We start from the raw sequence: 25,339 nt of genomic DNA on the forward strand, positions 1-25,339 counted from the left end.
GTCCCCTTTCGGAGTCAACCAACCTTTTCACGGGTGTGTGTGCGTGTGTCATATTATCAAATATCCTGAATATCAGATATTTACAATTCATAACAGTAGCAAAATTACAGTTATGAAGTAGTATCAAAAATAATTCTATGGTTGGGGGAGAGGTCACCACAACCCAAGGAACTATAGTAAAAGGTCTCAGCATGTGGAAGGTTGAGAAGCTCTGCTCTAAGGCATAGACAATTCCTTGCCTCCAAGCTATAAAACAATCATATGCTATGATGCATATTCTTTTTTAAGATTTATTTATTATTATACATAAGTGCACTGCAGCTGTCTTCAGATGCACCAGAAGAGGGCATCAGACCTCATTACGAGTAGTTATGAGCCACCATGTGGTTGCTGGGGTTTGAACTCAGGACCTCTGGAAGAGCAGTCAGTGCTCTTAACCTCTGAGCCATCTCTCCAGCCCTCTGATGCTCATGCTTTTTGCTGAGTTTTCAAGCAGAAAAAGAGGCTTGACAAGCCCAGCCACTGAAGGAAATTGGTTTTAACAACAACAACAAAACAAAATGGATTGCAAAATAATTAATTTTAGTAGATGCTCTTGGTCAGTTTTAGTTTAGGAAATGGGAAATTACTCTCATCAACTCGGAGTTTCTGATTGTGGAAATGTTACTAAACCCACACACCATTTACGGTACCATCCCGGAATCCTTCCAAGAGTCAGTTACAACTTTCTCCTGTCTTCTCTTGCTTCCACAAGTGGTTCTTCAGCAACTACCATGTTCTTGACTTCTGCCACACGGCTTGAGAGCACAAGCAGGAAGACATTGTCCTTAACTCTTTCTAGACATCAAAGTGTTGATGGAGTAATACGTAACCCTCTTCTTAAATAAGGAGTCACTTCATGGCTGCTCCCTGCTTGGGTTCCCTCAGATCCTTCCTGGGGCATAAATAAGAGTTTATACTTTATCTGCCTCTTTTTAGACCTCAAAACTCAAGTGAGCAGAACAGAACGGAGATTGTGAGACCAGGGAATGTGGTGGGTCACCCTCATCATTTCTGCACTCAACTGGCCGTCCCTTAGTCCTTCCCTCTGCCCTTCCTTCTTTCCATCTCTCAGTCCTTCCTGCCCACAGTCCTGTCCTTCCTGCCCAGGACCCAATGTTAGGGAATAAAACAGGTCAAATGATGGACACCTCCTCGTAAGTCATGACTACTGTGTCCAACAAAGTTTAAAACAAGGTATTTCAACGAGGTTTGTCCCTTAAAACAATTTTGTAACAATGTCAAGGTCCTGTGTTCCATTACCAAACAACAGAGATGTCTCCAAGCCCCCTCAGATCGTACCAGAGCCTCATCCCTTAAGGTAGGACAGTGAGACTTGGGGAAGAGGAGAGGTCAGGCTCAGGGCAAGGTGAGAATGCTAGGTGAGGGTCTTAGCAGGCTTTCCTTGGTCACTGGTGACAATTTAATGGTTACATTTTTTAGGATGCAACAAAATGCCTCCACGGAAAATGTCTAAAGCAAAATGTCAAGCAGAGGACAATAGTGGCACACAGTATTCCTGGCAATAGTATCCCACCATGCTCTGTGTCCAGGCTTACGACCTTGGGACTATCTATCACTACGGCCTGCATGGTGTGTGTTCTGTCATTCACGGGCAGAACAGATCGTCTCTCTTAGCATACTAGTCACATGTTCATTCAACAATTTATTCACCTATCCATCAAAATCACTCCATGATTAGTAAATACACTAGCAACTGATTTACAAATGGCCGGGTCATCAGATTTGGCTTATCAAGTTTGAATTCAGTGTCGGCGGCAAAGTGACAGCGCAAAGAATCTGCATCTTGATTTCAAGGTACTCTCTCCTGAGACGCTGAAGTGGAGGCTTAAGGAACTAGCAGGAATCTGCCCCACAAAGAGGGAAAGGGCATACTAAAGCAAGAGAAACATGTTGAGTATTTGAGGGACACTGGCGCTTCAACCCTAACAGGTGTGTCTGCCAAACTAAGGAGTTTGGATGTCATTATATAAACCGGGGAACCACTGGAGGATTCTAACAAGAGGACTGACATACTTCCTCTTGGGCTCACCCAAGGGTGTACTGTGGGAAGCCAGGGCTGGATGTAGACAAACTAGTTAGGAGCCTACTGCTGTAATCTCAGTGTGGAAGAATCTGAGAAATATTCCTGCACACCATACACTCAACATTGGACAGGTGAAGGAGGAAAGCCGGAGTCTTCGGATTCCTCCTTACAGACTAGGGGATTATTTGGGTAGAGGTACTACTGAGCACGCTAGGGCACACCGTGGAAGCATACTGATTTCTTTTTAGAGGGAGTCTGGGGGAGACATAGGTCTTAATCGTCACATCTGAGACCTATGGGGAATTGAAACCAAGAGAGGCATGAGTCAGTTGGTTTACTAGACTCCCTTTCAGAGTCAAGAAATTTGCAAAACCATGTGTACCTGGCAGCCTCATTTGGAAAGAACAAGTATAGCGATTTGGAAATATGACATTCTGCTTGCTAAAACCATTGAAAACGTAGAAATTAAGAATTAATTTTAAAAAGGGGGGCATTATGCTACCAAAATGACACAATGGAACAATTTATTTCCAACCTCTTATTAGAGATAAACGAAGGGGGTTACTTCTCACACTTGAAAATGAGCGGAGAACCTGGTGTTTAGATCAAGGAATTCTTTTTAGCGGGGCTGAGGAGCAAGAACTTAGAAACGCGCCCTCGAGTGGTAGTGGAATGAGGGGTCTCTAGCACCCCCTTTACCACCAAACAAAGCCCTGGGTAGAAATGCAATTTGCGAGGATCAAAAGGCCACCTCGCTCGTACCGCTTAACCGAAAGAACCATACGAATCTTCCAGGGGACAGGACACCCTTCTCCCCCTTACCTGTCACGCCGGCCAAAGGAAAATTTCACTTTCGACTCAACAAAAATAAACCCTCAGGTTTGACAGCTTGCAGTCCGTCCCGCTCTCGGCGACAAAACACCTACCAGCCGATGCTCCTAGTCTAATCAGAGCCTCGGGAGCCGACTGGGCAGGGCTGCGACCACGTGGGTGACCGCGGCCAGCAGCAGCAAGCAGCGCAAGGAGGAGGAGGGGGCGTGCCCAAGTGGTGGGAGGCCTGCTGGTAGGCGTGGCCTGTGGGGCCGGGCAGGTGGGCGTGGCCTGCGGCCCGGGGCTCCCTCCTCTCCCCTTTTGCCTTCGCCCTTCGAGCCGCCACGTAACGCCACGTCCCCGCGCATGCGCACCGCGGCTGGTGTCCGCGGCTGTTTCCGGGCTCGGGGGGCCGGAGAGGCTGCTGAGTAGGAGGCGGCGGTGGCGGAGGCCGGGGAGTGCGGAGAGCCGGCTCGGGGGCTAGGCCCTACGGGGGGCGGGGGGCGGTCGTGTTTTCTTTGGCAGAGGGGCTGGTGAAGCCGGCGGCTGAGCGACAAGATGAATTTCCTCCGTGGGGTGATGGGGGGTCAGAGTGCCGGACCCCAGCACACTGAAGCCGAGACGGTGAGCGCAGCGTCGCCGGGCCGGGCTGGGGCCGGGCTGGGTGGGTGAGATCGGGGCGTCTACGCCGCTCCCGTCGCCTGCCTTCTTTCCTTCCCCCTGCTCGGACGCGCGAGCTCCCCACGCGGCGGTGCAGCCCGGGCCGTGGTGACAGGAGGGCTTCGGGGACCCGGCACGGCGACGGACCGCGCGGCCCCTCCCTCCTTCCCTTTAACCTGTCGGCCGGCCAGCCTCGGTGCCGGCTGAAACCCGGCTCTACGGGGCTGGAAGGAAGTTAAGACCCAGCTGTTGGCGAAGGCTTGTGGCTAAGAATAAAACGATATTCTTGGGGCACAATGCCACCTGTTCCTGCCCCATCAGCTGTAAGAATGGGCGTTTGCCTAGGGTTGGTGGTTCAGACCCTACTTTTCAGGTTCACCCAAATGTGTCATGGGGCAATACTTACTCCTCTTGCACGCTGTAGTGATCTGCGCGCTAACCACTCTAGGGACTCTTCTGCTCTATTGGTGACATGATTTGTTAATGTTTTTCTTTTTTAATTATTAAGACATGGAAAACCGGCATTTGATTTTATGTTTAGGATACACTTCCTGGGAAGTTTGCAGAGCCAATTGGAAACTGCTGTGGATGGCTTACCTGAGAAAAATGAATTTAGATATACAGAAAAAAAAAAAAACCGCGTGTGACATTTTAAAGACAAACTTTGGGTAGTTGTCATAGCTCTGTTTTGTGGATTCAGAAGGGTCATAAAATAGGACCTGCAAGATAGGATGGAGTCTTTACTAATGAAGAGAGAATTAAAGTAACTTGACCAGAATCTTGGAGCTAGAATTTACTACGGGGGAAACTAAGAAACTAAGCTTTCTGCTAAGCTTAGACTTGATTGCTGATCCCGGGTTTCAGTTGTTAGCTGGCCCTTTTGGAAATAAGATTACCCACATTAATTAAGTTAGGATTACGTTAACTAACGAATGTAGTGTACTAATGTAGTTAGTGTAGTTTACGCATGTAGTTAGTACTGAGGGAGATGGAGGAGGCCTAGGACTGAATCCAGGGCCTGATTACATGGAGGGCAAGCATTCTGCCACTGAGCCAGACTTCCCACCAGGTTACAACGGAGCTGAAGGCTGTCACATGTGTTGTTTTTGAAAATCAGATCTCCTCTTCCCCCAATACCTGGCTTCCCTTGTTCCTCCCCACATGGCAACAAGGCTGCTGTTATTGGAAAGCCAGGGACTTTAGCTCACCACAGTCACAGCCCATCTCTTTAACCTTTCTGTGTTTTGTCTGATGTTTGTCTGTCAGAGACACACAAATTAAGAGCTGGCTTTGAAATGAGACCTTGATTTGAATCCAGGCTTCCAGGCTTGGTTGACTTGGACAGATCTGGGAAGGCTAATGCTTTCTAAGTAAAAAGTGCTGGCTCCTGTGGCTGTAATGAGTCTTTAAAGTTGAGAAACATGAAAGTGCAGCCCTTAGTAGATGCTCAGGAAAGGATGGACTTGACTCTAGTAGGTTAGGCTGAGATGATCCTTCGGCCTTGTCACAGTGACCTCTGTGGAAGAGGTGATGCGTTCTTCAGCGTTAGAGGAATTTGAAGCTGAGGCTCCTGGAGCAGCGAGAGGTCAAGCCTCCTCACTCTCCGCTCAGCAAAGTGACTTGTGCAGTTGGTACTGCGGAGCTGGAGCTGGGATGCTTGGTTCAGTGTGCATGGATCAGTATCATAGTTTTACATCATGACTTTATACTGATGCCCAGTGTCACCGTGGTGAACATGTAAAGAGAGACGAGAGGGATGCCCTTTTACTTCACTGGCTCTGAGAACTGAATCAGTAGTCTGTCTTTTGAGGACCGAGGTCACTGAGTTACTGTATGATCAAAGTTAGTTCTGAGTCTGTCGGGAAGTCCAGCAGGGCTCACGGGCCACTAGTTGACATGGATTTATAGAGCCTCAGTGGAGTGCATGGTGTACTATTAGGTGCTTTAATTGTCCATATTTGATTTGGCCTACGTGCTTGACTAGCCAAGGCTTTGAGCATCTACTATATAATCATCCACGACCTAGGTTCTTTTTTTTTTTTTTTTTTTTTTTTTTGCTTTATGGAAAATTTATTGCAACTCTCCAACACAGAATTATTTTTTCTTTTCAACATCTTGCTCTGCAGCTTCCTTCGCCCTTTTTGCTCGGATGCCAAAGAGTCGGGCATTGGCACGGGCCATTCGGAGACTGGCAAAAGCCTTAAAGTTCTTTTCTTCTTCTGTGATAACTCTGGCCTTTTCCTTTTTGTACACATTCCGGATGGGCATCACAGGTCCTGTCAGCTGGGTGGCCAGCTTAAGTTCTTCAGCAGAACTGTCTCCCTTCTTCGGAGCAGAAGGCTTCCTGGGGAACAGGATGAGCTTGGAGCGGTACTCCTTCAGGCGCTGCACGTTGGCCTGCAGTGACTCCGTGGACTTGTTTCGCCTCCTCGGGTCCACAGAGATGCCGATGGTGCGAGCCACTTTCTTGTGGATGCCAGCCACCCTGAGCTCCTCCAGGCTGAAGCCCCTGCCAGCCCGGACCTTGGTGTGGTATCTCACTGTAGGGCACCTCACGATGGGCCTGATGGGGCCGGACGCGGGGCGAGGGGCGATGCGACGCGCTTTCGCCTGCCGGGCCTTGCGCCTGCGGATCTTGCGCGCCGGCTGGTTGAACCAAGTGTCCACTCGCTGCTGCCAATCCTTGTGGAAGTGGGGCTTCAGTATCATGCCATTCCGGCTGGGCGCCATGGCTGCCTCCTATACAGGAGAACGGCCGAGGGGAAAGCACGACCTAGGTTCTTACAGTGCTGCAAAGTTAAATTGTATCGTCTTCAGAATGGCTCTGCATTCTTTCTTTTTCATTTTCTTTTCTAGTGAAAAGCCTCTTTTATCTGAATTTGACCTGTTCCTTTCTAGTATGCACTTCTAAAACTTCTTTGCTCAGTAAACTACAAATAATCTCTTTCCTCACAGAACAACCATTGCTGTACAACAAGGTGAACATGTCTTGTTCTTTCTACCGTCAATATGGTACACACACACATTATATATATTATGATCTATATTATACACAATAATTATAATATATAAAATGTATATGTTATATATATTATATATCATCCTTTAAAGTGTCTTTTTGTCCAAGAGTCAGTTGTATTTCAGATGTTTTTCCACTAGTAATATATGCACTATAAAAATTTCTTCACTGACATGTCACTGAGCTAAATCTCTAATCCTCCAACACATTTTAAAAAAATAGTAAATTAGATTTTTTTGTTTGTTTGTTTTGTTTTGTTTTTGTTTTTTTTTTTTTGTTTTTTTTTGTTTTTTTTTTTTGTTTTTTCGAGACAGGGTTTCTCTATGTAGCCTTGGCTGTCCTGGAACTCACTTTGTAGACCAGGCTGGCCTTGAACTCAGAAATCCGCCTGCCTCTGCCTCTGCCTCTGCCTCCCAAATGCTGGGACCAAAGGAGTGTGCCACCACGCCCAGCGATTTGTATTTCAAATAAACCTCAGACATTACGGTCAGAGCAACTTACAAATATTAGGCAGTAAACAATGGCATTGTATTCCTCCACAGTTGTTTGATAATTGAAGTCTCTGTGTCAGGCTTTTTGCTCAGAGATTTTTCTAGTGTACGGATTGCTTTAGCTGTTTTCCTACCGTTACTTTTTTCTTCCTTTATTGTGGAATGTGGGGGAAGGGGGTGCAGGGGGTGGGAGTGGTTTCTGTGCTTGAAATTGAACCTGAGTGAGTAAGCTCCACCCCAGGCCAGCTTAGCATCTCCTGTGTGGGACAGGAGTAACACTGCGCACTGTGTGTGCCTAACCTTTCATAGCCTCAGCTGAGAGCAGCTTTGGACTTTTATTAAGATAGTCCTCAAAACCAGCCAAGTCGTAAAGATCTGTATTTGTATCACAGGAGCATCAGCGAGTCTGTGAAAAAAGGGGGACATTTTAAATCTAGGATTCCACCCACAGTATACTTTGCATTTTAAAGTCTAGTGCTTTTTAATATGGTTTCTTTTCTCCCCACCCCCACCCCCTTAAGGTAGAGAAAGACACTGGTGTCTGATGATTGAAACCCTTTCACCTTGAGCTACACACATACTTGTGAATGCTCACGTGTTCTTAGTTTTATGTCTTCTGTTCAACTAGCACTGGTTTTAGAAGATAGTTTCTTGAAAAGTCCATAAAAATGTGAATATATTTGGTAAGTTGTAGGAGTTCTTTCTGTTTCAGGTTAGATCTTGAGGCACAAAAGTGGCCAACAGACTACAGCAACAGAGTCCCTGCTCTGCCCCAGGCATCTCTGTTGGGGCTGATCTGGAGTAACTGGCTCAGAAAGCAGGAGGGCTAACTAGCTAGCTAGCCACAGGTGTGTTTTTAACTGAAATTGCTCAGGGAGGAATGTGCTCTTCAATCACAGTTTAGGGCTGGCCTCTGATTCAGCATAAGTCACTTGCCATGCAAGCCTGACAACCTTCAGTCCCCAAAACCCACAAAAAGGAAGAAGAGAACCAGCTTAACAGAGCTGTCCTCTGAACTCTCTGCCTGAGCACTGTGGTGTGAGCATGCCCCGCCTATCGTAGTAACAAAACAGAGATTTTGATGATGCACAGTGTGTGTGTGTAACAGAGTGCATTGTAGTGTTAGTGTAAGCTCTGAAACGCCCCTGGAGCTGCCACTTCCCTCTGTGCTAGTAACTAGGTCGGTGTCTTAATTGGGCTGTTTTCTCACTCGGCTTGGCTTGCAATAGGTGTTTCAGAGAAAACCAGGAGAGCGATTTGCTTCTGAAGATGTCTATGTTTAAGCCCTAACACTACCCCAGGGTATTCCACCTTGTAAATGAGAACAACATTAACGTGGGATGGCCTAGAAAACAGTTTGCTACCTAGGAATTGTGTTGTCCGGTGGTCACAAACAAAATAGAAAAGCCCTCTTATATGGAGATATATAGGTAGAGTGTTGTTTTCACAGTTTTCTGTCTAGACCCTGGATGTACACACACACACCTAGTTGCGCCTTTCAGGGAACTTGAGTATCTATTTCTCTGAGAAATGTACTTAGGGGAAAATTGTCCTAGTAGGTCTATTATTCTGTGATAGAAGTATATAATATACTTATCTCATTTCTGTTTTTCAAGAGTTCCCTGTGATCAGCAGCTCTATACCTAAAAGAATAAGCCCCGAACCCTTGTGATTCAGGGAGTAATTACAATCATTTGAGCTGAATTATCTCCTAGGAGAGAACATACCCAGTTCACCTCTAGAAGCTTGCGTTTGTTTGCTTGTTTTTGAGACAGGGTCTCTTTGTAGCCTAGACTGGCTTTGAACTCAGAATTCAACTGCCTCAGCCCCAGTACTGGGATTATAAACTACCACACCAGGCCCAGAAATTCTCTATATAAAAATGCTATGCTGACTTTTTAGCTAGTCCAGATATCATGGAAAAGTTATGCTTGTTTTTATACCAGAGAAGTAGTGTAAACATTTCTTATATAAAATGCTAATCATCTTTAATTTGAAAACTTCTATAGTGTTAAATGTTTTTAGATACATGTATGTATGTGTGTGTATGTTATGTGTGTATCTGGATCTGGTTGCACATGTACCCTTATGTGTGCTAGTCTGCCAATCAGAATAGTTCCGCCTTTACCACATGTGGATTCCAGGAATAACACTCAAGTTATCAGGCTTGGCAGTAAGAACCTTTGTCCGTGAGCCGACCTGCCAGCCCTATAGTGTTAGAGTTTTTTGTTGTTTTAAATTATTTATTTTTATGCGTGTGGGTGTTTTGCCGCACCATGGGTGTGTCTGGTGCCTATGGAGGCCAGAAGAGGACATCGGACCTCCTAGAATGGAGTTATAGAGAGTTGTGAACTTCCATATAGGTGCCGGGCTTGAACCGGGATCCTCGAAGAACATCCTTACAGCGCTCTTACCACTGAGCTATTTGTAGCCCCTGGAGTGTTAGGTTTTAAGATTCTGGCATTTATGACAGGCTGTTTGGTAGACAAGTCTCATGATAGACTTGCTGAAAGGTTGTCCTTTTTAGGAACAGTGCATTTCGTGGGGAAAGCATGAACAGTAAATAAAGCAGTGTAGTAGTACCTTGACAGATCACATGTGATTGTAACAGAAATGGGTTTTGTTGTAGTTGAGGTCATCCGAAGGCTGGCCTTTGCTTTTCTCTTGTCTTCAGAGTTACGGAGCTACATTGGAAACAAATTTCTGTCCTTGCTTGTAGTTGATTAGCAGTAACATTTATACTATTAGTCCATGATGCTTTAGTAGTATGCTGTAGGTTCACATGAATTGTGTTAGTCCTACCAAAAAGAGTCTTCCTTGGGAGTTCTCTTTTAGGAAGGTACAACTATTTTAAACTCATAGAAAACAGGGATAGACTATTACAGGAAGTTGGTAGTAGGTGAACAAATCCCTCTTAAATTATTAAATGCAGAAGGCTCTTTTTTGTTTTGTTTTGTTTTGTTATTTTGGTTTTTTCGTTTTGTTTTTTGTTTTTTGTTTTTTTTTTTTTTTTGGTTTTTTCAAGACAGGGTTTCTTTGTATAGCCCTGGCTGTCCTGGAACTCACTTTGTAGACCAGGCTGGCCTCGAACTCAGAAATCCTCCTGCCTCTGCCTCCCTAGTGCTGGGATTAAAGGCGTGCGCCACCACGCCCGACACAGAGGGCTCTTTTTAAAAATATTTTTAATATACTATTTATTTAGCTTTATATGTTTTGCCAGGATGTATGTTTGTATATTACATATGGGTCTGGTGTCCAAGGAGGCCAAAAGAGGGTGTCAGGTCCCCTGAAGCTGTAGGCACAGAGGTTGTGAGTCACCATGTAGGTGCTGGGACCTCGAAGAGCATCAAGTACTCTGCAGTGACCCATTTCTCTTGCCCCTTGAACACCTAGAGATTTAATTATTCCTGTCCTTCATTGTCTCATGCCTGTTAGACGCCTATGAGGAACAGAAACTCCTGCAGGCCGTGATGTCACTGCCTTGTATCCTACTTTTGTGTAGCCCCAATCCTCTCTTTGTCTGCTTTGACTGTATTTTATTATGGGGCATGCATACCTTGGACCGGGCAACAGTGTCAGTTCTTCCTTCTCCCTTTACATGGGCTCTGCACATCAGACCCAGGTCGTCAGCTTGTGAGCGAGTGCCTTTACTCACCAAGCCATCTCTTCTAGCCAGGCTTCCATTTTCATGCCCTTCATTTCTGTTCCACTCCCAGCTAGTCCCATTGCTTTTATGGGGGAGGGGGGGCTCCTCTGAGCATTACAGCTCTGTGTATATCTAATTTGCCTGTTGTTAATGGGGCTCTTTATCTCATGTTTGACTTGCTAAATGGAATTATGACTCTCACGCAGCAGTTGATAAAGACATTCTGATAGTCACCCATGTGAGTTATGGTGACTCAAGTGTTCTCTTAATGAGAGTTATTTTGGGGATTTCATGGTGATTCAGGCTGGTCTTGGCTCATAATCTTCCTTCCTCAGCATCCTGGGGAGCTGGGATTGCAGTTATGTGCCACCATGTCTTGGTTGTGTGTCTGTGTTTTCATGTACAACCTATACCAGTAAGCACTAAGTTCTTTATGGCTGTCCTCTGCATTTACAGTTCTCTTTCCAGAGGTGAACGTGTTACTAATAAGTACAAATCTTTCATCTGGATGAAGTTTGCTCAAGAAGCTTTTTCTTTAGAACTCTTTTTGGTGGTGTTGTCCTTGTATAGTGTTTGGTTGTTTAATGTGAGGGCCATGAACCGTCATTCAGGGTGGGCTCCTCAGTGAAGCAGGTAGGGCAGAGGAGCCTGAGATGAAGCCATGGCAACCTATGTGGGCTAAAGGATGTCACTGACACTCAGCAGCACCGGAAGTGTCCTGAATGTAGGTCCAGGGAGCCAGGTTTAGGGAGTGTGCAAAGTCTGCTTTTCTCTCACCCCATCACCATGTTCTGTGTTTCGTAGCTGCTGTGCCCATGCCTTTGTCTCTAAAAGGTGAATGTGGTGAATGTGGAGTGGTGACAGTCTCATCAGGACTTCATGAACATTAAATACAGTTTTCAGGACAAGGTTTCTCTGTGTAGCCCTGGCTTTCTTGGAACTTGCTCTGCAGTCCGGACTGGCCTCAGACTCACAGAGATTCTTATGCCTTGGCCTCCCAAGTGCTGGGATTAAATGTGTGGGCCACCACAGCCTGGCTAAATAAATTTTAAAATAGAAAGCACTTTAGAATCCGTCTTTCATATGGTAAATGTTGCATTTGCCATATGTCTGCATTGAGTAGTTAGGGGCTCTGTAACTGCGGTGAAGACCATGACCAAAGCAAGGTAGAAGGAAAGGGTTTGTTTGGCTTACACCTCTACATCTAGTCTAACACCAAAGGAAGTTGGAGCAGGAATTCAAGCAGGGCAGGAACTGAGACAGAAGCTGATGCAGAGGCCATGAATGGGTCCTGCTTACTTGCTTGCTCCTGTGGCTTGCTCAGCCTTCCTTTTTATAGAAGCCAGGACCACTTGCCCAGGGATGGGCACCACCCCAATGGGCTGGGCCCTCCCCATCAGTCACTAATGAAGAAAATACTTGCCTACAACCCAGTCTTATGGAGGCATTTTCTTAATCGAGGTACCTTCCTCTCAAATAACTTTGGTTTGTGTCAAGTTGACATTAAACTATCCAGCACACCATGTTTTACCAGTACGAAAATATAGCTTGGCATACAGCTCTGAAGTTGGAATTTAGCTTAGAATGTTGGTTAGTATTGTTATCCCACTGATACGGTTAATAATAGTGGGTCTCCATGTGGTGGAAGGAGAGGACTGACTCTGGGCAGCACACTTGCATGTGCAGTAACAGGAAATAAACTGTGGGTCCAGAGAGGTAACGGTGGCTCCGGCTTTCTCCCAGTGAACCTGGGATGGCTCCTATCACCCACAAAGTAGCTCAGAACTCTACTTTGGGGAGTCCAATAGAGGATTCTGGGCTCTGAGGGAGCCAAGCATATATATACATAATACATGCAAGCAAAACACTCAAGCACATAAAACAGAAATAAATAAATCTTAAATAATAAAAAAAAAAAAAGCATGGTGAGTGAATTTTAAATGTGTTGTTCTGGACCAGTGAGCTGTTTGGTCAGGTGAGGATGCTTGCCACTAAGCCTGATTGTCTGAGTTCAGTCCCCAAGACCCGAATGAGAACTACTTCCCACAAGTTGTCCTCTGATTTCCACATGCACACCATAGCAGTACATCCATGCAAATAGACACACACAAATAGATAGAACGTAATTTTAAAAATTGACTGTTACATTGCATAAACATGGTATTAATTACCATCAAGCTAGTGTTTTCAAGAAAAGATAGAAATGTAGACTTCCATGTGAAATTTTTTAATTTTCTAAAGCTAATTTAACGTTATTTCATGTACAAGTCAGATAACTTTCAAATGCTAAGTATGCTTTTATTCCTTAAGTTGAGAAAGAATATTTTTCTTGCATTCAAATTTTAAATATTAAGTAATCCTAAGAGTGCATCTTGTTTGGATCCTTCTACATTATAGATAATGAAGTGGACTTAGAACTGTACTTTAGGTACATCGGTTCCTTATCAGTTTCCTTATTTGCAACTTCACTAGAACATATTTGCAGCCCCCAAATCAATACCTGCTCACCTGGAGAGCAGTAAAGCAGATTCCCAGTTTCCATATCCAGCTGAGGTCTAGGAAGACCACCTAATCCTGATTCTACTTCTCAGTGTAAGAGAGTCTCAGTATTCTGTAGTACTACATTTTTGCATGTTTGTATTTGTTGTGACATTTCTCTGTTACAAACGACTTCTGAATTGTGATTTTCCTAGGCACAGGAAGGATAGACAAGGTCTTACAGAAAACTGAAAGAGTTCCACTTAGAATGAAGGACTGCTGGCCTTGAGTTCAGTATTCATGAGTAAGGATACTTATTAAATGAGCCATCTTTACAGAGAAATACACATAAAACAAAGGGCTTACTTTTGGTTTGAGAGATTTTAGTTTCGATTTTTCTTTCAAACGAGGTCTCAATATTTAGCCCTGGCTGACCTTGAACTCACAGAGGCTCACCTGCCTCTGCCTCCTGACTGCTGGAATTAGAGACTCGTCCCTACACCTGACTGAAAACAAGGTTTTCTATTGAGTGGCATGACAAAAATCTGACTATCAGCTCACAGGAAGCTAACCCTAATTGTGTGTCCATGGTGACTTATAGAACATAACTGACACGCAGGGACAGGTGGCCTTGTAAAGCAGATGAACATTCAGCCAAGTGATCGGTCTTAGAGCAGACAGACTAAAAGAAAAAGCAGGACCTGACAGAGATTTCTTTGTTTTTGTTTGTTTGTTTGTTCCTCTTAGGTTATTGAAACAAAAATAAATCTTAGAATAATAAAAATCAATATATAGTCTACAATGGACTTATTTCATTTTCCATCACCAAAAATTTTTTCCCTACCTCAATATATATGTATATACAAAGGGATGTTGTTTCAAAACTTTGCTTCTTAAAATATGTAATAGTGAGCACTGAAGTTTTTTTTTTTAAATCACTAGTGAAAATGATGGTTTGCCCAAAACATTTTACAAAATATTTGTTTCAAGACAACGTTGTGGGGCTAGGGAGATGGCTCAGTGGTTAAGAGCACAGACTGCTCTTCCAAAGGTCCTGAGTTCAATTCCTAGCAACCACATGGTGGCTCACAACCATCTATAATGGGATTCAATGCCATCTTCTGGTGTGTCTGAAGACAGCAGTAATGTACTCAAATAAATAAGATTTATTTTAAAAAAGACAAGGTTGTATGTGTGTATGTGTGTGTACATTTATGTGTGTATGTGTGTGTACTTGCACTAATGATTGAATCTACCCGCTAAGAATGTGCTTTCCCAGAGTTTAGGTTTGTGTTACCTGTAAAATGAATTTATTATTTGAGGGCATTGGTTCAGCTGCTGTCAGAAAAGCTAGTAGATTTAAAGGAGAGAGAAGTTTCTTTTTGTCTTGTAAGAGTTCAAGCTGGTAGGCAACAGGGGACTTTACCCCTGAGATCCCTGAGTGGTACTTGCCATCATTGACAGTATTGTGCTAAAGAACTAGTGCAGAGTCTTTAGTTCCATCAAGTTCCCATCCCAGGCTGAGACAAGTTGGAAGAGGAGTGAGGAACACAAAGCTCCCCTTAAGAATATGACCTTGGAATTATAGTCTGGTCAGAATGTAGTCACACTTGATGCCATGTTTTCAGGGAGTCTCAGAAAGTGTTCTGTGTGGACAGACTCGCACAGACTTATCATAACTAAAAGGAAGTGCAGCTGACACAATGACACAGCAGGGAGAAACACTGGGAGTGACAGTCTTTAAGATGACAAGTTCTAGATAGAAATTAAGCAATTTAATGCTCCAGAAATGAAATATGTAGGCCTGTGTTTGAACAAAAACAAACCTTTGTAGGGTTTGGGCATAGGCAATGTGTTTCGTTTCATTTGGTTGTAGTTGTCTGTAGAGAGTAGCAGCGCTACACTTCCTTCTAGGAACATCACTTCTAGGAACATCACTTCAAGGCACACAGTCATCCTGAGTGGAGCAGGAGCCCACAGGCTTTCCAGCAGCAAACACAGGAGTTGCAAGGCTGTGTGTCTCAAACACCCGAATGCTAGTGTTGTGAACATGTCTTCCTGTGTTCCTTGTGAATATGTCTTCCTGTATTCCTTGTGAACATGTCCTCAAATTTTTCTAAAGCTGTTCCTCTTCCGGTATCAGCAGTAATAGCCGGGGGCTCCCTACATGTTCTTATGTAGCTCAGGCTAGCCTTGAACTAATTTTGTAGCCTGACCTTGAACTCCTGATGCTGCTGCCAGACTCCTCTAAGTGCGGGGGTTACCTGGTATGCTACCACAGAGGGCTGTGAGGAAAGTGTGCATTTGCTGCAATCCAACCAGAAGTATTATTCAGCCACTAGAACTAAGTATTCAAAAAAGAGAAAAGTTCTTTGTCTAGAATCTCAATACTGGATGTCTTGGGCTGAGCAATGGCAGGAAAATACTCAAATAATTCTCAACATAACCACAGTCATCCACCTCTACAGAAACAAAAAGAGACTTAAAACCCACAAAAGAGATGAAAGACAAGGGAGGAGGCTGCTGTGCTACTCGGGAATACTACTTTGGCTTAAATTGTTTAAACAGAATCACAGGCTTCGTGTTCTCAAGAGATAAGTACATTCTTTTTCTAACAGTAAAAATTTATAGTAAGTAGAAAAAAGAAGTGAATCAGCTATTTAACAAAGAGAAAATTGTAGTGTTTCATTTCGAAGACTCAATAAAATTATGATCATTGTAGTTACATTTTAAGGTAGAAAATACACCTGACTTGGAGACTACGCCTATGTGCAGTTAGAGACATGCCCTGAGTCCTGGCTCCTAGGAACCCTGCACTCAGCAGCGCACATGACTGCATGGTCCCCACTTGCTAAGAACAGAGAAAGTCTGAGAGCACTGCAGGGAACAGGAATAGAATTTAGAGGACACTGTATTTAAATGTTGTTTAGATATAAAAAGTGTAAGCCTTTGAGTGATATACTAAAAACTCACTTATAGAATTGTCAAAGTAACTTATTAAAGAGCGCGTAGTAAGTTTCGTTTGGATCTCACTGTAGTCCTGACCATCCAGAACATTCTGTGTAGATCAGCTGGCCTCAGACTCACAGACATCTGCCTGGGTCTGCTTCCCAAACTCTGGGATTAAAGGCATGAACCACCACATGGGCCTTATTACCAATTTTTAATAAAATACTGAGCTAGAAAGGAGTAGTTTTAACACTACTACTTTTTCAGATGTTTTCACCAAGTCTAGACCTTAATCATTTTTATTCTCTGAACTGTGTCTTAAATGACAGAAGTGATAAATGTTCTTAATATCCACCTGAAAATCCGTTTATTATTTGATGGTTACAGGGCTTGTCTGTTCTGTAGCTCTACAAAGATTTATTTTTTTAGGATTTGGGGTTTAGATGGGATATTTGTCATATTGAGGATCTAATTCTTCAGTACAATTTTAAAAATACAAAATTGTGGGCAGGCAGGATGGTTTCATTGGTAAAGACACTTGCTACCAGGCCTGAAGACCTGAATTGAATTCCTCAGACCTACAGGGTAGAAACAAGTGTGGTTTTCTACAGAATGTGTCCCACCCCCCAATACACACCCCATACCTACCTGGACACATGTACACCTACACACATGCACACGTACAAAATAAAATTATTTTACATACATGCTTTTGTTTCTGTGGGCTCATTTACCTACTGCTTATTTCTATTGTGTGATGTTCTTTTTATGTCAGTACAGTTAATTCTTTTGAGTAACTACTGGGGTCCATCAAATATGTCACAATGTGTTTGATTTTTCCTCATTTGGTGGACATTTACCCAGCTTTATTCTGTTGCATCTAGTATTCTGATGTTTATTTTTAAGTTCAATTTGAATTTGAATTTCTGTCAATTATTTTAAAGTAGAAATATTCTGTCTTTAAAGATTTTGAGACACTTAGAACTTTAAAATTGGAGGCTGCAGAGATGGTTTGGGAGTTAAGAGCACTTCTTCCCGAGGATCAAGGTTTGATTCCCAGCACCCATATGGTGGCTCACAACTGTCTAACTCAAGTTCCAGGGGACCTGATGCCCATTTCTGTCTCTGTGGACCAGGTCAGCAAGTGGTACTCAGACACATGCAGCTGAAATACCCTCTAAGCACTACTGACCTACTAGTGTCTTCTCTAGTTTCTCAACTGCTTTGACTTACTGAGTTGGCTTCTCATTTGCTCCTTCCCACTTCTCAAGTCTTTAATGAGGTAAAAAGATCTCTGTAATTCAATAATACTACCTAAATAAATAGAAAAAATCACTTTCTTAAAAAAAAGAAAAGATTTACTTATTTGCTTTATGTATGTGAGTACAATGTCACTGTCTCAGACACACCAGAAAAGGACATCAAATCCCATTACAGATGATTGTAAGCCACCATGTGGTTGCTGGGAATTAAACTCAGGACCTCTGGAAGAACAGTTATTGCTCTTAACCACTGAGCCATCTCTCCAGCCCCCAAAAACTCTTCTTCAATATACCATTTGCTGATTTTTCTTCAAAATTAAATGGTAGAAATTTGGGAGTGCACAACATTGTTTCTTTTTTTCTCTCTTCTACTGCTGTTTTGTTTTTCATTGATAGATTCAGAAGCTCTGTGACCGCGTAGCTTCCTCTACGTTACTGGATGACCGAAGAAATGCTGTACGTGCCCTTAAATCACTCTCTAAGGTTCGTAATGCTAAATTACTACTACTTTGAAAAAATTGATTACTTTGCATGTGTGGGTATTTTGTCTGTATGTCCGTCTGTACCTCTTGCATGTGTTGTGTTTGCAGAGGCCAGAAGAGGGCAATGGAGTTTTAGATAGCTGCGAACTGCCTTGTGGTTGCTGGGATTCAAATCCAGGTCCTCTGAAAGAGCAGCCAGTGCCCTTAACCACTGAGCCATCTCTCCAGCCAAATTACTGTTTTGTTTTGTTTTGGTCATTTTTGATTTTGTTTCTTCAGTCAGCCATTAGTTTTCTGTAATAACATATTCTTGTCTTCTGTGCAGAAATACCGCTTAGAAGTGGGAATCCAAGCTATGGAACATCTTATCCATGTTTTACAAACAGATCGGTAAGTTTCGTGTATCGAATTTTCTTTCCTACTTTTTGGAGTTTTAATTTGTTTTTGAGTAGCCATCATCATCCCAGAGGATAGTAACGTTATGTCTACATGATGTTTTTTATTCTTAGTTGTCACTTACTGGATACAAACCAGTGGGCTAAGCCTTAGTTTAGACATAAAAGTAGAATAAGAGAACCAGATGTGGTAGTGTCCACATGTAACCAAAGCACTTGAGAAGTGGGGCAGGACTGTCAGTATATAAGGTCCTCTGTGCTGTTTGTCTGTTTGTTTTTATGGCAGGGTTTCTTTATGTTGCTTTGGCTATCCTAGAACTTGCTCTGTAGGCAAGGCTGGCCTCAAACTCAGAGAGATATGCCTGCCTCTACCACCTGGCTAAGGTCGTCTTTGACTTCCTAGCAAGTTTTTGGTCAGTCTGAGCTACATGTGATCCTATCTTGGGGGGAAAAAAGGTGATGATGTAACTTAATTAAAATGGCTTAAGGGCTGGTGAGACGGCTCAGCAGTTAAGAGTGCCGACTGCTCTTCCAAAGGTCCTGAGTTCAAATCCCAGCAACCACATGGTGGCTCATAACCATCCGTAACGAAATCTGATGCCCTCTTCTGGAATGTCTGAAGACAGCTACAGTGTAATTATATATAGTAAATAAATAAATATTTTTAAAAAATGGCTTAAGATTTTGATTTGTATTGGATAAATGGACATACTGATACTCATTTACATAAAGATATGTTACAGTGTGTAGGTATATAGACGTTTCCCCTTAGGATACTAAATGCACAAATAAGAGTCTGATGTTAAGTCTGGTATATCTTTAGAGAGAGGAACTCAGCTTGTTTTAACTCAGTTTCTTTTTAGATTTTATCTGTACTTTCTGTTTTAATTACCTGTGCATAGAAAATTCTATGTCTTGCCTCTGATAAAATATGTCAAGCTTTAGTTGCTTGTCACACATTTCTACTCCACTGAGATCTCATAGAGACCTCAAATTCAGAATCGGGGTTGTACAGTGTTTCTGTACAAGCATAAGGGTCTGGCTCAGATAAAAGCTCAGTATGGGAGCTTGCTGCAGGAGGAAACAGGTAGAGATCAGGAACTCAGCTGATCTCTAGTTCTATTCTTGACCCGTCTTTGCCCACTTCACCTATCTTTTCTGAACTTATCCCAATCAATAGTATCCTTCCATTGAATCATAAACTAGAAGTTGCTTGCTGAATTTGTCTGTCTAGGCCAATGTAAAACAGTAGTCATGTTTTCAGCCTTCATTCTGGCACTCAGTATATCCAACACCTAAATCATTTTCCTGGTTTTTGCATTATAAAGTATGAAAAAGTGCTTTAAATTTTAATGATCAAAGATGTAGTTTATTGCTTCACAGTTTCAGTGCTGGGGTTGAGGGGTGGCTTAGGTCAGGAGGCCCAAGAGACGTGAGTTAGCTCAAAGCAGACTAGTGCTGGAGGGTCTAACTGAGACCACTGAGTCACATGTGCTAGTTAGAGGTCTCCACTCCACATCTTGCCGTCTTTAAGCCTGCTTGAGCACCCTCATGATTCATGGCAGTTCTAGGAGCACTGGAGCCTGTGATCTGAAGGAGCAAGGACCGAGCCAGTACACTTTTACACTGTAGTCATCAGAAATGAGTGACAAGTTCCTCAACTTAAGGGGTGGCTCATTAGGATCCCCTCTGAGAGCTGTGTCAGAGAGCTTTAGGCATTATCTGAAACACCACCACCTTTAAACTGTATTGTTTTTTGGTCTCTGATTTCTTCGTAATTTGCCTAGTTTGTGTGTTTCACCACTTCAGTGTAGTATAAAATCCAAAATGAGACTTCTTGTTTGTTTGTTTGTTGTATGTTTTCTGAGACAGGATTTCTCTGTGTAGCCCTGGCTGTCCTGGGACTTGCTCTATAGACCAGGCTGGCCCCAAACTCAGAGATCTGCCTGCCTCTGCCTCCTGAGTGCTAGACTTATAGGCATATGCCATGTGCCAAATTCAGATTTCTCAAGGCAAAGAATATAAGCTTTTTAAAGATCTGGGCCCGCCTGTGCATTGATTTCATAGCCACTCTTGAGTATGGTCCAGCAGCTCCTTACTTAGTGATCATCCTTTCTGCTTCCCACACAATGGGGCCTTGACTACGGTTTCAAAGCCAACTTCTGTGCATAATTTAGAGTAGGTAGAGTAACACCCCACCAGATGCCTGCATTCCTTATCAGCCAAATGTGGGAAGTCGTCTTACATAGCAGAAGGAACTTTGCAGATGTAATTGTGCTAATTGATGAGAGGAAATTATACAGATTGTCTAGGTGGACTCAATGTGACCTCCTAGTCCTTAAAGACAGGCCAGGGAAGTGAGAAAGGGGCCCTGGAATTGTCTCATGAGACATACTTGACCCACTATTACTGACTTCTGGAGGGCCTGAAGAGTGACAGGCTAGTACGATAGTTATGCATGCCTGGCATTATTTTGTATTTTCTCCCTCTTTCTTCTTCCTTCTTTCCTTCTTTCCTTCTTTCCTTCTTTCCTTCTTTCCTTCCTTCCTTCCTTCCTTCCTTCCTTCCTTCCTTCCTTCCTTCCTTCCTTCCCTCCCTCCCTCCCTCCCTCCCTCCCCCCTCTCTTTCTCTTTCTTTCTCCCTCTCCCCTATCTTTAAAAAAAAAGAAAGAAAAAAAAAACCAAAGATTTATTTATTTTATGTATGTGAGTACAGTGTCGTTGTTGTCCTGGCACACTCCAGAAGAGGACATCAATCCCATTTCAGATGGTTGTGAGCCACCATGTGGTTGCCGAGAATTAAACTCAGGACCTCTTGGAAGGGCAGTGTTATTAACCACTGAACCATCTCTCCAGCCCTCCCCTCCTCTCCCCTCCTCTCCCCTCCCCTCCCCTCCCCTCCCCTCCCCCTCCCCTCCCCCTCCCCCTCCCCCTCCCTTTCTCTTTCTCTCTTTTTTGTTTTTAGTTTGTTGGTTTGGTTTGGTTTTTTTGTTTTGGTTTATTTTGATTTTTGAGACAGGGTTTCTCTCTGTAACCCTTGAACTCACTCTGTATACCAGGTCAGCCTCAAGCTCAGAGATCCACCTGCCTCTGCCTCCCTAGTGTGCCACCACCACCTGGCTGTTTTGAACTTTTCAAGTATAAATCTTAGACCTTTTAAGGAAATTCTCTTCCAAGTATTTTATTTATTCTCATCATTAGAATTGTTTAAATAAAATTGTTTTCTTATTTTTTAATTATTTGATTTTGCAAGTTGAATTTTTATTCTGTGACTGTTCAATTTGCTCACTAGCTCTAGTAATTCTTAGTGAATTCTGTGTCCAAGATACACTACTGCCCGCTCAATATGGTGTAACAAGATGCAGTAAGACTAGGCCCAAACCCTCGTATTAAGGATGGACACAGTGAGGGGGCTAGAGAGATGGCTCAGCAGTTAAGAGCACCGACTGCTCTTCCAGAGGTCCCAAGTTCAATTCCCAGCAACCACATGGTGCCTCACAACCATCTGTAACGGGATCCAATGCCCTCTTCTGATGTGTCTGAAGACAGCAATAGAGTACTCACATACATTAAATAAATAAATCTTAAAAAAACAAACAAAAAGGATGGGCACAGCGACCCGGTAGGAGGAAAGGGGCCCCAACTGCAGGCAAAAATGACCGTGATTCCCCACTCCCCACTCTTAGGAGTCCCACAAGAACACCAAGCTACACACCTTTAAGGAATATGCCCAGGACCTACCTCAGACCTATACAGGGTCCATGTTTGCTTCATTCTTGATTCTGTGGGCCATGTTCTCTCTGGTTCCTACTGTATGGACTCGATGAAATGAAACCATAAGCTGTTTGACGTGGGTGCTGGGGATTCAGAGTCAAGTCCTTGTGCTACAGGGGAAGTGTTCCTTCCCACCGGGCCGTCTCCTCAGCACCAGTTGGCTTGTATTTTTGTAACTGTAGCTTCTATTTCCGTGTTGGCTGAAGGTACAAGGGTCCTGCTGTTGTCTTCTTACTTGAGAGGGGAACATTCTCCCTTCACTGGTAGTGCAGTTACAGGACCTTTGTGTCTTGTTGGAGCCCTGAGGATTTTTTTTTTTTTTAATTTATTGTTATAAGTAAGTAGCTGTCTTCACACACCCCAGAAGAGGGCATCAGATCTTATTACAGATGGTTGTGAGCCACCATGTGGTTGCTGGGATTTGAACTCAGGACCTTTGGAAGAGCAGTCAGTGCTCTTAACCACCAAGCCATGTCTCCAGTCCCCAGGAGCCCTGGGGATTAACAGCTGAGTCTCACACATGCCATCAGGATGCCCCACCACTGAGCTGGGATTTCTTGTGGGTATCTTGGTTAAAGAAGGTCTCTGGTGTTTGTGTTTCTCAATCATTTTTTTAAGACCTGTTTCAAAATTTCCAAAAGCAAAGCTGTGAGTAATTGGTGTAAAAGCCCACTTGCCTCAGTCTCCCCATGCTCTGACAGCCCTTAGGCGTGTTACCTCACCCTTGCTTTCTCTGTCCTTCTCATGTGTGCTGACTCTCTTGTGACAGTCTCATTTGTCTGGATGCTCTCCTCTATGAGCAGGAAAATCATACATATTTATGAATGTACATGAACATAAAATTACTGGCATTTTTGTTTGCTAGTTTTAAAGTTAGACTTATTTTTATAAATATGATATTTTAACAAACATACATATACACATACATGTAAATATACATACATATGTTTTGCTACACAGAATTATTGTCTTATTTCTAAACTTTATTATTTGTGAACATGGGTGTCGTGCCTGCATGTGTCTGTGCACCATGGGCACACCTGGTGCTCATGGAGGTCATCTCAGTCGTGGGGAGACTGAGACTGGAATTACAGTCAAGAGCTACCACATGGCAACTGGGAATTAAGAAACGGCCAGTGACATTAACTGCTAAACTATCTCCTCAGCCCCGTGTCTGTCCATTTTTAAACTTAGTTTTTTCTACTTGATATTTTATTAATATTTAACTATAATGCTATTGTATTTTCTTTTAAGATACATTTTCATTGCTGTCTTATGTATGCTATTTTTTAATTAGACAGTCAAGTGGAGTCTCAATTTGTGTAATCTAAACAAATCTTACTATAGTCTCTTATTTTAATTTAATTTCTTATTGTTACTGTTAGGATGATGATGATGAGGTTGATGGGGGGGGGGGAAGGGGAAGAGGAGGAGGAAGAAGGAAGAAGAGGAAAGTCTCACTCTGTAACCCGGTCTGGGACTGAGCGCGTAGTCCAGGCTAGTCTAGGACTTGCTGCCACCCCCTGTGGCTCCCAAAACTGAGATTACAAGCATGAGCCACTTCCGGGCTTTGCTAATACTTTCTTAGATTAAGGTTCTAGGGAAAAAGGAATACTTTATTGGTCTTATGAAAGAACTGCCGAAAAATGTCCATAATAGTTTGAACTCCAGCCAGCAGTGTGTAAATATAATAATTTCTTTTTTTCTAGTTCGGATTCTGAAATAATAGCATATGCTTTGGACACACTTTATAATATAATATCTAATGACGAAGAGGAAGAACTAGGTAAGTTTCCAGTCATTTTACTGTATTTCTCTTTGTAAATTAACTAGGTTATATAAATGTTGCTTTGAAATTGAGTTTATTTTATAAACTTGTTCATTGTGTGGTGTTTTCCTAAGTTGCTCTCTGAATCAACACAGTAAAGCTCTAACTTTAGTCCTGAATGCTGTCTCCAGGACGATTGCTCACTGTGCTCTGGACCATTGTGACGAGATGGAGTGAGGTTTTCTGTCCTTAAATCAGGGACTCACTATGTAGCCTGGACTATCTAAGCTCAGTTTCCTCCCTCAGCACACATCAACAAGCCTCACCTATATTATTCTTACTTTTACATTTTTGTTTCTTAGTGAACTTACAAGGTATTAGATATCCTGACATTTTCAAATGAAATATGTTTCAGTAGATTCTCCTTCACCCTCCTTCATCCACCCCAGATCCTCTGTCTTTGTCTCTCTCCGTCCCTCTCTTTTTTTTTTTTGTTTTTTGTTTTTTGTTTTTTGTTTTTTGTTAGGTAGCTCTGGCTGTCCTAGAACTCGCTATGTAGACTAGGCTGGCCTCTTAGAGATCAGCTTGTCTTTGTCTTCTGTGTGCTGTGGTTGAAGCAGCGCCCTGCCACACCCAGGAGAGAGAGCCCCCTTTCTTAAGTTTCTCCCTCTTTGGGCTGTGTTAGGCAGGATAGGTACCAGCCAGTGCTGAGTTAAATAATCCCCTCTGGTTGTTGGTCTTTGTATGTGCTATTGCCATTATGTTAGAGCAGCAGTTAGGGGATGTTTCTCCTAATACTTAAGCCTGGGGCAGTGGGGCTAAGACCTTGTTAATATATAAAGAGTAACAATTTGTAAAATTTAGGGAGTTTTTTATTTAGTTTTATTCTGTTCTCAATATGAAGATATTCATATTTGATATGAAATAAATGTTTGAAATCCACTCTTTCCTTGGTATGACCTCCTTTCCCTTTCTATTTCAACATACTGGATACTTAGAGTACGACAGCTTGCCCTTTGCTTTGTTACTTGGCGACTGTCTGTGCCTGTGTTGTATGTCCTGTCAAAAGATGCTCACTGAGTAACACTGCACAGTGCCGTGGAGGCTGTCCACACAGCCACTGCTACTTACAGAAGACGTTAGTGGGGCGTCCATTACTTTACAGAAAAGAGCAGACTCATTCGTGTGTTTTATAATTCTAATTAATACCAAAATACAACAGAACAGATTTTAAATAAGTATTGACCTTGCACCTACTTTATTAACAGTTAAGCAGAAAAGCATGTTATGTTAGCCCCACAGAGTAGGTAGGTAGTGTGAGTGAAATGAAGTGTTGAATAGTCACGCTCCCATGGAATTAAATATACTTTTCTAAACATTTTATGTCTCTGTGACATCTCACTTAGAAGCTTATTAATTTCTAAGGGGTACATATATTTAGAAAACAATTTATTACTCATGGAAAAAGAAGTTGAACACGGAGCCACTTAAATACACGCACAAGAATGTGCTTTGAAGAG

At 43.0% G+C, this 25,339-nt stretch overlaps 2 protein-coding genes and 1 pseudogene across 6 annotated transcripts in view; 1 reads left to right on the forward strand and 2 right to left on the reverse strand.

Annotated features, from left to right (window-relative positions):
* G3bp2 (GTPase activating protein (SH3 domain) binding protein 2) overlaps positions 1 to 3,082 on the reverse strand; it is an 85,581-nt gene extending 82,499 nt beyond the window's left edge. For both annotated transcript variants that reach the window (NM_001359197.1, NM_001359195.1), the window contains exon 1: positions 2,909 to 3,082. The gene's annotated coding sequence lies outside the window, so the exon portion shown is untranslated. The remainder of the gene's footprint in view (positions 1 to 2,908) is intronic.
* A 183-nt stretch (positions 3,083 to 3,265) lies between these two features.
* The window catches only part of Uso1 (USO1 vesicle docking factor), a 64,892-nt gene continuing 42,818 nt past the window's right edge, over positions 3,266 to 25,339 (forward strand). For 2 of the 4 annotated variants that reach the window (XM_006535140.4, XM_017321009.2), the window contains exons 1-4: positions 3,267 to 3,520; positions 17,798 to 17,884; positions 18,209 to 18,273; positions 23,761 to 23,837. In XM_006535140.4, the coding sequence (XP_006535203.1) occupies positions 3,455 to 3,520; positions 17,798 to 17,884; positions 18,209 to 18,273; positions 23,761 to 23,837 (295 nt within the window). In that variant the 5' untranslated portion in view covers positions 3,267 to 3,454. Of the gene's footprint in view, positions 3,521 to 17,797; positions 17,885 to 18,208; positions 18,274 to 23,760; positions 23,838 to 25,339 lie in introns of all 4 variants that reach the window. The other 2 variants (XM_006535141.4, NM_019490.1) reach the window with 2 other exon arrangements.
* Positions 5,595 to 6,326, reverse strand: Gm15710 (predicted gene 15710; annotated as a pseudogene).

The sequence above is a fragment of the Mus musculus genome, chromosome 5 (assembly GCF_000001635.26).
Source record: "Mus musculus strain C57BL/6J chromosome 5, GRCm38.p6 C57BL/6J".
Taxonomy (NCBI): domain Eukaryota; kingdom Metazoa; phylum Chordata; class Mammalia; order Rodentia; family Muridae; genus Mus; species Mus musculus.